Below are 13,980 nucleotides of genomic sequence, written 5' to 3'. Positions count from 1 at the left end.
ACCAACATATAATCCACAGGCTTTTATGTACAGCTCCTTTTCTTGTATAGTGCGAGATTAAGAGCACAATTATCCGGGCTTAGGTCCAGCAACATCCACAAACAGCTCCAATGACTTTATTCAATCTCTTAACCTTCTGCACTGCTACTAATACCCAGCCTAAGAGCGCAAGTCCTGTCCTTTAAAGAATTAACTGTGCCATTATTTCGGGTAATCTCCTCTGTGCGTACAAAACGGAGATGCCTAAAGCAAGTTGGACAACATGGGGCATGTTTACGATGCCTGAAACCGTATATCGCTCACTCAGTAGTTAAAATAATAACATAATGTCTGCTAAAGATAGAGGGATGTATATAAATGGAAGTCAATCCCTGTTCTCTGAAATGGTTAGTGTATGGATGAAGAGGTCTGGTTGAATGGGGAAGGATCTTACCGAAGCCAGGGCTTTTCCCAGCGCGTCTCCAGTCTGAGAGCTTCCAGTGGCGTTCCCTCGGTTGGCAGCAGCTACACAAAGACCACACAGAGATACGGCATTCACATCAGAACAGAGCTAACAGAGACATTAGTGTCATGTATTTGTTATCGGCGAGTAGCAGCTGGTGCTAGGTGTGTTAAGCAAAAAAAAGTGCTGAAATAAATAAGTGATAACCTTCAACTCTTCAACAACGTTCTGGGAAATGAAAAAAATATATATGATACTTAAAATATATGGCAAGACTTGAGATTAGGGAACACACATTCACTATAACCTAAGAGTTTTCCCTCAATAAATTCCTAATGTGCTGCTTTTGAATAATCAGTAAAGTAGTTGTTAGACTAGTTAACAGCCAATATGCTAGTAATATGCATGCTAATAAGCAACTACCGTATTTTCCGGACTATAAGTCACACTTTTTTTCATAGTTTGGCTGGTCCTGCGACTTATAGTCAGGTGCGACTTATCAAAATTAATTTGACATGAACCAAGAGAAATGATCCAAGAGAAAACACTACCGTCTCCAGCAGCGAGAGGGCGCTCTATGCTGCTCAGTGCTCCTGTAGCATACACTAAAAACATATAGCGCCCTCTCGCAGCTGTAGACGGTAATGTTTTCTCTTGGTTCTTGGTTCTAAATAAATGCGACTTATAGTCCAGTGCGACTTATATATGTTTTTTTCCTCGTCATGACGTTTTTTTTGGACTGATGCAACTTATACTTAGTTGCGACTTATAGTGAGAAAAATACGGTTATTAATAGTGAGAATTTGCCCTTAAAATAAAGTGTTACCAAAATATTTAAATATTATCTGCCTTTATTTGATTAAGAATACAGTAATAACAATAATATCGTGAAATATTACTACAATTTAAAATAACTGTTTACTGTTTTAATATTCAAACAATTTATTTATGTGATGGCAAAGCCACCCGCAGCCGTTACTCCAGTTTTCAGCATCACGTGATCCTTCAGAAATCATTGTAATATGATGATTTGGTGCTTCAATTACAATTTTATGAAATCCGTTTATGGTTAAAACTTTGGTTCGATTTTTTTCAGCTTGTTGACGTGTTTACAGATTCAAAAACTCATCTCCTGAGCCTACGCACAAAGAAACAAAATGTAACCAACACAATAAATCAGAGCAAATCGTTTTAATTAAGTTCAAATGATTTTCAGTTTCCACATCTTTTAGGCTACATTTACACTAGTGAGTGGGATTTCCGTTTTAAAATTCATAGCTTAGACAGAATAATCATTTCTATTCATTTTCCACTGATTTACACGATCTGATGAGCATTAGCTGCTTCCAGCGCTGTTTGCCTGAGTTTTCTCTTCCGCCATCGCTGTTCTGAAGCTTATTCGCTGCTCATACGTCAATCATATTACGTGTTCACAACCCGCCCTGTCTCTTCCGATGACAAACGTCCATTACGCTTCTGCATTCAGTTCTGTACATAAGAAACCCAGGAAAACATTTCTACGGATGAAACATGAAGCTAATGAACACACATTTACGACAGCATATTATCTGCATGTGATTTACATGAGATTCTGCCTATTTTCATAACAACAATGTGTCATTACATGAGAAATGCTAAGCAGGTGTAGTGATTAGCTTGATATAAAGGAAACAAATAGCATATTTCAGCAATATTATATGGTCAAAACACACATTAGATCGCAAACATATGATGGTGGTTTAAAGTGAGTTTTGAGTAAAAACGTAGATAAAATCGTATAAATTGTTTTGTGTAGCATGCTGCTAATGGTCAAGTAACTTGCGTTTTTGGTCGTGTAGTGTGGACGGAGGTCTTTTCTGAAATGCAGTGGAAACACCGGTATGGACGACAATAGCTAGTAACTAGATATGGATGAAAACGCACTAGTGTTAACGTAGCCTTACATTTATGGGGGTTTGCCACGTCTCCAGGTGGAACTGGCGTGAAAATAATGTTTTTCCTGGATGCCTCACCAGAAAAATCTCCAGCACTTGATTTAGGCAAGTCAAGCGTGCTGCACGCTTATTGGCTCACTGACGTTGAGTTTAACCCCTTAGGTATTGAAATTTTGTAACTAATGACAAGAAAACTTTCGATACTTGATGGCATCGAGGCGATTCGTCTGTGCCTAAAAAGTATCAAACTGGATACCCAGCCCTACAAATAAATCAAGAACAACACTACAAACATGATGTGGACAACATACCCATAACTCCCTCTGCGGTGTTGACTGGCGGGGTGTGAGATGCGGTGACAAAGGGTGAGGTGCTGGTGCTGCCACGGTGGAAGCTGGACATGGGTGGCAGACTGGCGTTGATGTCTGTGGGCGACACCGAGTGCGGTGGGTAGTTCTGTGACAGAGACAAGTGGAAGAGGAACTTTTTTTAGTTTTATATATGGTTATAAAACAAGGGTTGTATTTGATCTGATCCCGCTGTCTCTTACCAGGCTGTCGTGTGAGTGCAAGTTGTTGTAGTTTCCAGACTGTGGCATGTGAGATGAAGATCCTCCCAGCATTCCCCCATAGCCTGGCTGGCTGATCCCACTGGAAGAGTTCCACAGGTCAGAGGAATTGGGGGTCCCGTCTGATTAAGTGACAAGGAAGTCAATTTTTACATTAAAAACAAGGCAAATATCTTCATTGTTTCTAGCTTTTAGAGTAAGTTACTTTAAAAACGTTGGTGAGAAAGGTTCAAATTGTGAATGAAGTGACATTAATATGATCAATAATGCTTAAAAGAAACAAAAAAAACACAACACCGTTTAATGTGTGAGTCAAAGCCTGACCCCCACACTCTAGAAAAGGATAGAGGATGTCAAATAGACCGGCCTCTCTTTAAGTCTGCTTTTACACTTGAGTCAGAGCCAAATGCTAAGCGCAGCTGAGATAACATTCAGCCAGCCGCAGCTCACTTGCTTCCGCCTCAACTTCTAAAGGAAAAATTCCTCACAGCCTGAAACAGGTGGCTTCAAATGGCCATATCATTTGTATCAGTCCAGATTGGCAATGCTGGAATACACTGGCTGGTTTACTATCTACGACTGTAACATGATGAGTGTGCAATGAGTGAAAAAGTTTTTGTGTAAAAAAAAAGGTTCAAATGTGAGCTAGGGGAAGAAACATACCAGGAACCGTATGTTCAGGGTTTAAAATTGTTTAAATAACTAAAGTAGACAGGAAGAAGATTCAACTTGACAATTGTGTTGCCAAAAAAAGAAGAAATTAGCATGATTAAACATACTTTTGAGACCTGTTCATTAACGCAGTCCACAATTTCTAGGATGCATCTTGGTTACATTTTAGAAAATATTAAATGTTTAATAATATGATTTTTTATTGGGGTTAATTTAGTGTCTGGGATAGATACTCTGACCACACTGCAATGCTATATTGTGCATATCATCTAGTCTTTGCATCTGAATAAACACATCCCTACTGTATAGTAGGGGAAAAACGGTATATGAGAGTAGCATGCCTGAATTCATAGCATGCATTCAACAATAGGTGCAAAAATTCTGATCTGGACACTTTATTATCCCATGAAGCCACTGGAGAGGAGTTGTGACACTCTAGGTAATATGACAAAGCCAGCATGACAGATGTTGTACATCCAGACTTCCTTTAGAAAATCAAAACTAAGTAAACCATAAAATAACAAGAAATTACATAAAATGATCATGACTGACCGAAGAAAGTGCTTCCAAACATACTGCTGGGGGGTTTGGGGGACGGGTAGGATGGAGAGTCTCTGTTGAAGTCATCTGAGCTGGGAGATGGTGCATACACCTGCAAAAAGAAAAAGAAAATCAGACATTATGACTGAGAACAACTGCTTACAGACAGGTGTGAGGGAATGTAGGCTGCTGTTTTTGGGACCATCGTACAAACCGACTCATGTCTATAAGTGTATCCTCATACCCTCGGTCTAATTCACACATGCCAAGAAACCTGTCTGCGTACAGAAACAATGCAATGCAGTGCATATGGCCAATTTACAAATTCTTTGATGTAACAGATGGCTAATTTAAAACAAAAAAAAAACAAAGAGGATTATCTGCCGCGTAGTGTGCGCTTCAGCGGTTAATTGTAATATAATGACCACGACATGCATTCCTGCCCACCGAACAAAAGCATCAAAACAAATGGATTAATATGTGAGGGCGAGAGCGTTAGGGTGCATGTGTGTTTGTGTTTATGCAAGTGTATTTTAGGAGCTGTGGGGTTGGATCGGGTCGGGCCAGTGGAGCAGTGGTTACAGCTGCAGAAGTGCCCATTCCAGTAGAGGAGGATCAAAGGCATGAGGCTACAGCCCAGTAATGTGCCTCTCTCAGTTCATCTGCTCCAGATGGGACAAAACCTCTCGGAGCGAGAGAGAAAACACTAGCACGTATGGCACGAAAGAGAATGCTAGGTAAACATGTAAAAGTGAGTCTCGCTCATTATCGGTCATTAAGCGAGAGACTCACTTGGGCCCTCACTTTCAGGTGTCCGTGTCACCTGCCGTTTAAATTCCACCCACCGATTGCCCCGTCGTGTCTGTAAGAACCAATCCCTGGAACAAAGAGCAGATGTGCAGCCCGATGTGTTTCAAGTTACTTTAAGTGACCTCTCCCTCTGCTCAACATCATAGCAACTGTTATTCTTTAAATAAAATCAAGCCACATGACATAATGTTAATTCAAATGTTAATCAAACACTAGATATTTGATATGAGGCAAACAGTCAAGTGTATAAAAGGGTATATGAAGTTAGAACCAAATATATAAATATCTGCCCTGACAATAACTGTATGTCAGTTCTTTATGAAATTACACAATACAACATAAAATCATAAAATAAAATCATCATAAATAATTATTTTATAATTCATTTATCAAGTCAATTACTTACACCAAATCAAATCAGACAGATCAGTGACTAATCTTTTTTAATGGTCAGCATCTTTTAGTTAATAAAGAATATCGGTGTGCCAGGACAAACTAAATTCTTTACTAAATTACATAACACGCAAATAAAATCTGACATTTGTTTTATTTATTTTTAATCATTGTTAATCACACTATAGTGAAATACTGAGCAGAACAACAGAACTGTAAAATAAAATGTACATTTAATTAAAAAATTGCAACAATACATTCCCCTTATTACGAATTAGAAATTAATATACAACGCATTGGTAATTACTGCAGTAATTATAATCAAATATTAATTGCATCTAATTTCCAATGTCAGATCCTCCTGCTCATTAATATTTCAGATCTACGCAGATCCCCTTCATCACCCACACAAACACACGGCTGCAGCATGTCATGACACACTCTGCATTACGATCATGATCTTAAGCTTTCGGTCAGCTCAGCCAGCTGTGTGCGGCCGGCCGGGCACCTTGCTGAGGCGGCAGTACGTGCCCGTGTGATTGGCAGGGAGTGTGTTCAGAAGCTGTGGCGGGCTCCCGTGGGTGTGCAGGCGCACACATGTGACCCCGGCGCTGGAAGTCCCCTGGTGATCTCAAGTTAGGGCGGCATGGGAGAGGGGCCTTTGTCTCCGCCTCATGGCTCAATGGGCAGCATATGGCAACGGATAATGCTAATTGTCTGCTTTACCCCGAGCTAACCAGTCGACCCGTTAATAAACCTTCCTAAACACCGGCGCTGTGCTCCACCACCAGGATAGGGAATGAAAGAAAGCGCATGAGAAAGAGCAAAAGAAACGCTTCCTTTGACCAGGGCTTTAATTAGGAAGCTGTCAGTTATTCACAAGCCTCTGATCGAAACACCCACGTTTAAAATGTTTGTTTTTCTTCCCTCACTGTCCTTAAATATATATATATATATATATATATATATATATATATATATATATATATATATATATATATATATATATATATATATATTAAACTGTGGAAAGAAATTAGTTCATATTTAGTTCATAGTTCATGTATATTTTATATTCCCAAATACATTTCTAAGAATTCTGTAATAAGATAAGAATTTTTTAAAATCCTTTATATAGACCGCAATCCCAAGGAGTAATTTATAGCCACTTAAATATTTTAATATATCTTGTACATGACTTTAATTATTTTTTTTTCAGGCCTGGAAATCAACATTTTGAAATTTCCTTGATATTTTCCTAACTGCAGAAACCCTTGTTTATGGTTTTCAAAAACACAAAGTTCAACTCAATCTGTTATTAGAATGTAGTCACCAGCAAAAAGCAATATAAATAGCATTTTTTTCAGTTCCTGTGTGAGTAAATGGAGACGGAGGCTCACGCTGATGAGTGAAATGAGTTTTTCTCTTTCCCCTCGCCTGTCACACCTTCCTTTGATCTGAAAACCACATCCATCACAACAACACACGGAAAACCCACTAAACTGTCAACATATGGATAAGCCCAATGACAACAGTGAAAGAGGCAGGGAATAGAGAGAGAGCAATGATTATGGAGGGAGAAAAAAAGGCTGAACAACAGACAAACCCACAAGGACGGGCTCAGAGCAGAGGGACCGCGAGTGACAAGAAAATATCCTGCCTCTGCATGTCACTTGTTTGGAGTCGGATCGCGGCCCGAGGGCCTTCCTTTTCAACTCCCATCTAACACACTTATCAAGGCGAAAAGGCACGCTACTCGCGCACAATGAGCCCCTATTGAACACAGCAGCTCTGTCCTGAAGGGACACGTTTTGACTTTTAAAGCCAAGACTGTCTACAAAGAGCAGACGGGAAAAGTTTGAAAGTTAAAAGCATTTTGTTCCTTACAGATACAGGTGGAAGCCTTTTCGAGAGCAGAAAAACAACACGCACGTTTGCTTTGAACAACTACAGACGAGCAATGCTGACTCATTATGCAAAGTTTCTACCAGAACAAAACCTTCAAAAAGGCCCAGTATTTACCTGAAATGAAAAAAAGAGCATCAAGCACTACATTAGCCCTATAATTATTAAAGGAAATGCGACCAACCTTATACAAAGACTTACAAATACGTGAATTAAAGTGAGAACAGCAGAGAGGAAATAAAACACTTCACACATCATAAACTTGACCCAATCAAAGCCGGGGAGACCGCTTGCCCTCCAGGGCCCGGCCATAAAACTATTGGGACCAGCTTGACATTCAAACAAATCAATGGGACTTTTATCTTTGTTGATGCTCACAGCATCTGACATTTAATAAATAAACAATATCTGTGTGCCACGATATAAATAAAGCAACACAAGGAAGGGTTTATTGGGCATTTACCCGCTGCTTTGAATCATAAAGCTCAACTCTGACCCGAGCGAGCCACATGCTCCTCATTTTCTCTTTCCTCCCAGCCTGCATTACAAGGCTGGAAATACTTAATATAAAAAGATCAAAGTGAGCTTTGTGGTGCAGGAACAAAGAGATCTGTCATAACGGCATTTGAGGAAACTAACGCTGGACTCTGTCAGATGACCTCAAAAGAAGGGAAGCCGCGGTCTCACGTTTGTCCCCAGAAACGATCAAACATCAAACCTGATTCCTGAAGTCCTTGTTAAAAGCAGCACTAATAATGTGAATAACATACATTTAATAAGCAAGCTTTTATTAAACGGGTAACGGATCATTCTTCAATTCATCAAACAGATGGAGAAATCTCCAGAGCCGTACGCAGACACGGAGAGGAAGACACCAGGGAAATCTACTGGAAACTTTTCCCTCTCTGCTGAAGTTGTGCGTTCAGTGCTTTGCATCGTCTGGGGAGCAGAGACTCACTTTAAGGAAGTCTGTGGAACATTCTGCCCCCCTCCCCCCACCCAACAGACATGTTTACTTGGCCACCTAATTGAGGACACACCATATTTTTATATAGCTAAATACACACCCAAATCAGATTAATAATAATAATAATTACATCCCAAAACTGAACTTTTAATAATACTTATCTAGTTTATCCGGGATAAATTTGTTCCCAATATATAGCCAACTAAACCCACCCAAACTAGTAAACAATGTTATTTATTTAATAAATATTTCTATAATTAATATTCATAGTTAATCATTCTTTTTTCAAATTGTATGAATTTTTTTTTTTTTTTACCTTTGAGATCATTCTCAAAGGGAAGTTTAATCGGACTTTGCTATCTTTTTGGAAACGCTTTAAGTAAAGCCATGTCAACCCAAACAGCCTCTCATGAGGCACAAGTGCAGGTTTGAGTCGCCACTTCTTTCTCAGGAGCCCATACCACCAATCCCGTCCTCAAGCACCTGACAAACGCTCAGCACACATGCACACAAGCGTTCACACGGACAGCCACACACAGACATCATGAGAGGCACACAGAAATCAAAGGGCCTGTGGTGGAGAGGTTTAGGAGTCCCATCAGGATTCTTGTAGGGAGAAGAATGCCTGGCTGATTAAAAACAGATGGAGAAACAGCGATGCTGCAGCTCTGAGCTCAATCTGCAAACAGGAAAGTCAAACCTCAACAGACAGACTCTCTTCCTTAATCATTGCCAGACTCCCACTTGTTATTACTGTGAACCCGTCTCAGCAAAGCAGCCGCTCCGAGCTCACGGTGAGCCACAAGCACAACCAGCATCAGACACACACAACTACCAACACACAGAAAACTCATCATTTATGCCAAACAAGTGTGCTTTTATCAGGAAAACAGCGGCAGACCTGCAGAAGTGTCATTTTCTCTCTAAAATACATTAATATTTCAGATAGTCAGTATTCACATTTTTTTTGTGACTTAAAAAGGTTCTTTACAGCAGCTGAAAATTGGTGAGAACTCACACTTTGTAAACTGTAAATAAAAGTAAATGTTGACCCAGCTCAGACTGAGGTAATGGAAACACAGTCGGCAGTCTCACACACACACACACACACAAGCAAAGCTGAGAGCAACAAGACCCTCAACTCACTTTCTACACGCAGAACAGACACGGCTCACCACTCCATTAAACCCGACAGCTCACAGCGCGCATGAAAAACATGTTTCCTTATACACATTTCCTCTAGGGAGAGAAGGCACTCACCGATTTTCCGTTGTAGTAATACATGCTGCCCATTCCAGGCACGGGGTAGGCGCAATACATGATAAAAGCCTCAGTGATACTGGGAAAGACGTGGAGCCTGAGACAAGAGGATCTCTTTTCAAAAACCCGCTCCCTACACATACATCCACCCGCTGCACAAGGGACTAATTCCTTCAGTGCTGGCCCCTTACACATGGATCTACTCACAGACAACTTATGCAAAGCAGGACCGTACCAACTCAGCCGAAAGCAAGGGGGGGGAGTTGGCTTTTGGGAGGAGGAGGAGGAGAAGGACGGGCCAATACCCAGAACTAGGCTCCCCTAAAGCTTCACAAAGTGCTGAGGCAAAGAGAGGAGGGGGGAGATGGAGGATAAAGAGTGAGGGAGGAGCGGAAAACAAACGAGTAGGTGGATTGACTTGTACTTTAAAAAAAAATTAAAACAGAAAGGAAATAAGAATGGTGGATTTCAGATGTAACACAATGTTCATTCGCCTGTTGATTTTTGTCTGTTCTTTCACAAGCAAACAAAAATGAAATGAAACATAAACTAGTTTAGAAAGGGCCATGCAAACACAAAAACACACTGGTATAAATGCTGAGCTGATTAATCTTTTTAGTGATTATTGTTTTTCTTTTTTGAGGGGTTGGATTGAGGGTACGGCGAGGATTTCCTCACAAAATCAATAATCTTGTAAATGAAAAAAAAAAAGTAAGTGATAACTCTAGAACCACAATACAGCGATATATTAAATATATGTAATAGTAATATATTTTCTTACTACAAATAATGATTTTATTAGATTTTATGATATATATATACTACATAATAAAATCATTTAATTAAAGAGCTGGTAAAGACAAATGTTATTCCTTTTTCAATTTCTATTCATCAAAATTAGGGGTGTGCTATAATGCCAATTTTTGATCGTGGATGATTAAAATGTCTTCACAATCTGCTTTTAAAGAAACATCATAGTATTGCACAACAGAGCAAATTCTATCTGTTGCTGTTCTGGCGTCTTCGTTTCAATATAGGCTATAGTACAACGCCACATTCATTCACATCAAATGTTAACTCGTACTGCACTGCACTGATTCGCAATCACAAAAGTCGATTATTTGCATGTGCTTTAAAGCCTTGCAATTTCATTCGCATACTGTACTGATCTGAGTGACCTGTCAAACAGTGCCTGAGTTCTGGACTAAGTTATCGTTTCAGTCTGATTGCACTAATACTGTCAAAAACACACAAGGTTTAAATGTAAATACAGTCTAAAATTAAAGTAAATAGTTGAAAGAAAAACAGATGCATGCTTGTATATTAGATGTGTGTTACAGTACAAACAATGCTGCCACTTGCCATTAAAGAGATAGTTCAGCCAAAAATTAACATTCTGTCATTATTTACTTACTCTCATGTAGTCCCAAACCTGTGTTCATTTCTTTTTTGTGCTAAACACAAAAGAAGATTGAAGAAATTGGGGAACCAAACAGTTGCTGGTCCCCATTGACCTTGATAGTAGGAAAAACTGAATATTACGAATATTACAGAACTCACTGAAGACCAGCAACTCTTTGGTTACCCACATTCTTCAAAATAACTTTTATGTTCAACAGAAGAAATAAACTCATTCGCGTGTAAAACAACTTGAGAGTGTGTAAATGACGGCAAAATTTTCATTTTTGGTTAAACTATGGCTTTAATGTTAATAAAACAAAACACACAGAGAAAAATCTTTAACAGGAAGGCTTTAATAAGAATAAATGCATTGTACTGTATGTAATGTTTTATTTTTATATTTGTTCATTCAATTTCTTGAATGCTACTGTACTTGAAAAGTGAAGCACTGTTTATTTTATTTGTATATTATGTGTATTTTTAAAGTGTATCTTTGTTCTTATTTTTTATAAAAAATGTAAAATAATGACAAAGAATTTATTTTTTTTCTTCGTCCACTTTGGCCTAAATGTTTTTATCTTGTAATGGTTTGTTTTTAAAATAGGGAAGTTAGTTTGGCTGTACTACTCAGACATCTTGAAAAATAGTACAACCAACATTATAAAATCATGAATTATGAAATGTGATATTATATTTGTCATATCATGCCCACCCTTAGTAAAAAATGTATGCTTTTAATTATATGAAAATATGGTGATACACAATAAGAACAATTCCTAATGCTGAGAATATATGATCAGACTATGCATTTCTCATGCCATGCACTTGTTTGCCCTTAACCAAGTCTTGCTGCCAATGTCGCGACCTGTGGCTGTTGTTTTAACAGTCCTCCACTGTGGCGTGACAGCAAACACAGAGAGCTGTTGAACACATCCAACAGCTGCAGAGGGGCCGAGGCTGACGTCAAGCACCGAGAGCAATGACGCTCCACTTCCTCACACTCTCATTGTACCCACTGCTCCCCTTCCAGGGCCTCTTGCCCACAGACCAAAGGGGCGGTAGGGAACACAACCCAAATAACAGGCGCACTGGGGGTGGGAGAAGAGAATGAGGGGAAAGAAGGGAAAATGAAGGGAAATAGGAGGGTGGAAGTGGAAGAGAGGCAAAAGAAAAAGGCTGGACACAGTCATTGAGAATGAATGGACGGGTGCAAAAATAGACGGGGAGGCCGAGGTGGTTCACGTGCTGTGAACACGCTGACCTGAAGCACCATCGGTCTCTTTAAAGCCCTTTCATGTCTGTCACTGCAGGCTTCCCAGTCCAAACACCGTCCCATTCACAACATTATTGTTATGGAAAGATGAAAGCCTTCCCAGAAAACGAGACTTTATTATGCTTGCCCCTCTAATTCTATTATTATTTCTTCTCTTTTCTTCTCTGAGTGAGACTCTTTCAAATGTGTCCAAGGTGGTTGAGATCGACAGGCTGGTACCACTTTAAACCTGGAGCCGTTTCAAGTCGATTCTTTAGGAGAGAGACGGCCGTGATGGAGGAATGCTTGAAAGCTCCATAAAACAAATCCAGATAAAGAATGAACTGCTGGGAGGAAGAGAACACAGAAAAAAAGAATGAAAGAGACAAATGAAAAGGGACAGAACTGAAATCACAAATTAGGGACACATGTCCGGAGAGTTCACGACGCATGTTTGGTTTGGTCTTGCGAGACTTCCACACAGATGCCACAGATAACTTCTTTTTGATTACCACTGTGAAAACAACCAATCACTGGTGAGGTTCAGTGGACATAAACTTTAGACCAGACACCAATGGTTACATTTAGTTACTAGGTAGATTTAACATGATAAAGCAAATAAAAAAAAAAAACAGCTAAAAGCACAACAATGCGCACTTCTGGATAGCTCTGCCCACAGTGACATTTGATCAATAATTTTTTTATTGTTTTTCCGAATATAATAAAAAAAACTAGATATTCAAAAAAAAGATTAAATTTTATTCTTTCTTGTATTTAACAAGAACTTTAAAACAATTACAAATTTACTATTTTAATTTAATGTTTTAAACTTTAATTTTCAGCAGCCATTCACTGCCAAATGATTCTTCAGAAATCATTCTAATACATACATATACATATACATATAGATATATATAAGAAATGTATATTTCTTAAACTATACAGTAACATGATGAAAATAGCATACTTTGTGCTATATTTTGTTTTTGGTGAAGGCACCAAACTTAAAGCTGAACTGCACAGTTGAGACGCACCTGGTTAAGCCTGGTGTTAAGCCAACCCAGTTCTGGCAGGAGGTCTGGGATTCACCTGTGCTGATTGTGTGGATTATGGAGTTTAAATGTAATAGGTGCTGCAGACAGTCTGTCCCACTAATCAATCTGAAAACTAGACACTTCCACATCAACATCCCCACACACATCCCACGGCTGCAGATTAGAAACATGCAGAACGCTCATCTCAACCCATACAAGCTAATTTAACATCTCTGTGTTTCTATAAGGCCATTCATCACAACACATTAGGAGGAAAATCTCTCTCCACGAGTCTCGTGGGCTTATGAACATTCTGTTATGTGCTTGTTATGATTAATGTTTCCCTGTCTGAGGACAGGGCCTAGACAAAACACAAAAAAAAGACGACATGAACATTATATTAGAATAACACCGGTATTTAGCAAGCATCTTCTCCAGACATGATAAATCCACTGGGACCCTTTCATCAAGGTCCAGGAGAGAGCTTCAGGTTTTGAAGCCTTTTTACATGTCTGGGCTAATGCACGAGTCGAGCAAGAGGCCTTCATCCAATTACGACGTACCTGACATCAAGCAAAACAAAAGCAGCTTCACCCACTTACCTGACTTGCACCTACAGTACGCCCACAGCCCACAGTGACACCGTCTCTACATGTGACATCTGCTGTCTGCTGACCTACAAGCGGCACGTCTGGGGCTCACGTGCAGGCTGCGCTCCAGCCAGGTAAATCATGCCAGTGTGGCTTAGATTAGCTCTACTTTACACACATCACATCTTAAGTTAATCAGCTCTGACTGTTGA

General features: G+C 39.5%; 1 protein-coding gene across 9 annotated transcripts in view; it reads right to left on the bottom strand.

The window, feature by feature from the left end:
- The window catches only part of LOC113051367 (transcription factor 12-like), a 111,333-nt gene that overhangs the window by 15,621 nt on the left and 81,732 nt on the right, over window positions 1-13,980 (bottom strand). For 5 of the 9 annotated variants that reach the window (XM_026215050.1, XM_026215049.1, XM_026215051.1 and 2 more), the window contains 4 exons: window positions 4,169-4,268; window positions 2,927-3,066; window positions 2,688-2,832; window positions 434-504 (listed from right to left, as the gene is read on the bottom strand). In XM_026215050.1, the coding sequence (XP_026070835.1) occupies window positions 434-504; window positions 2,688-2,832; window positions 2,927-3,066; window positions 4,169-4,268 (456 nt within the window). Of the gene's footprint in view, window positions 1-433; window positions 505-2,687; window positions 2,833-2,926; window positions 3,067-4,168; window positions 4,269-9,491; window positions 9,703-13,980 lie in introns of those variants that run through there. The other 4 variants (XM_026215054.1, XM_026215056.1, XM_026215055.1 and 1 more) reach the window with 2 other exon arrangements.

The sequence above is a fragment of the Carassius auratus genome, chromosome 32 (genome assembly GCF_003368295.1).
Source record: "Carassius auratus strain Wakin chromosome 32, ASM336829v1, whole genome shotgun sequence".
Lineage (NCBI taxonomy): Eukaryota > Metazoa > Chordata > Actinopteri > Cypriniformes > Cyprinidae > Carassius > Carassius auratus.
Note: the sequence above shows the minus strand (reverse complement) of the source record. Positions and strands in the feature narration are given on the sequence as shown.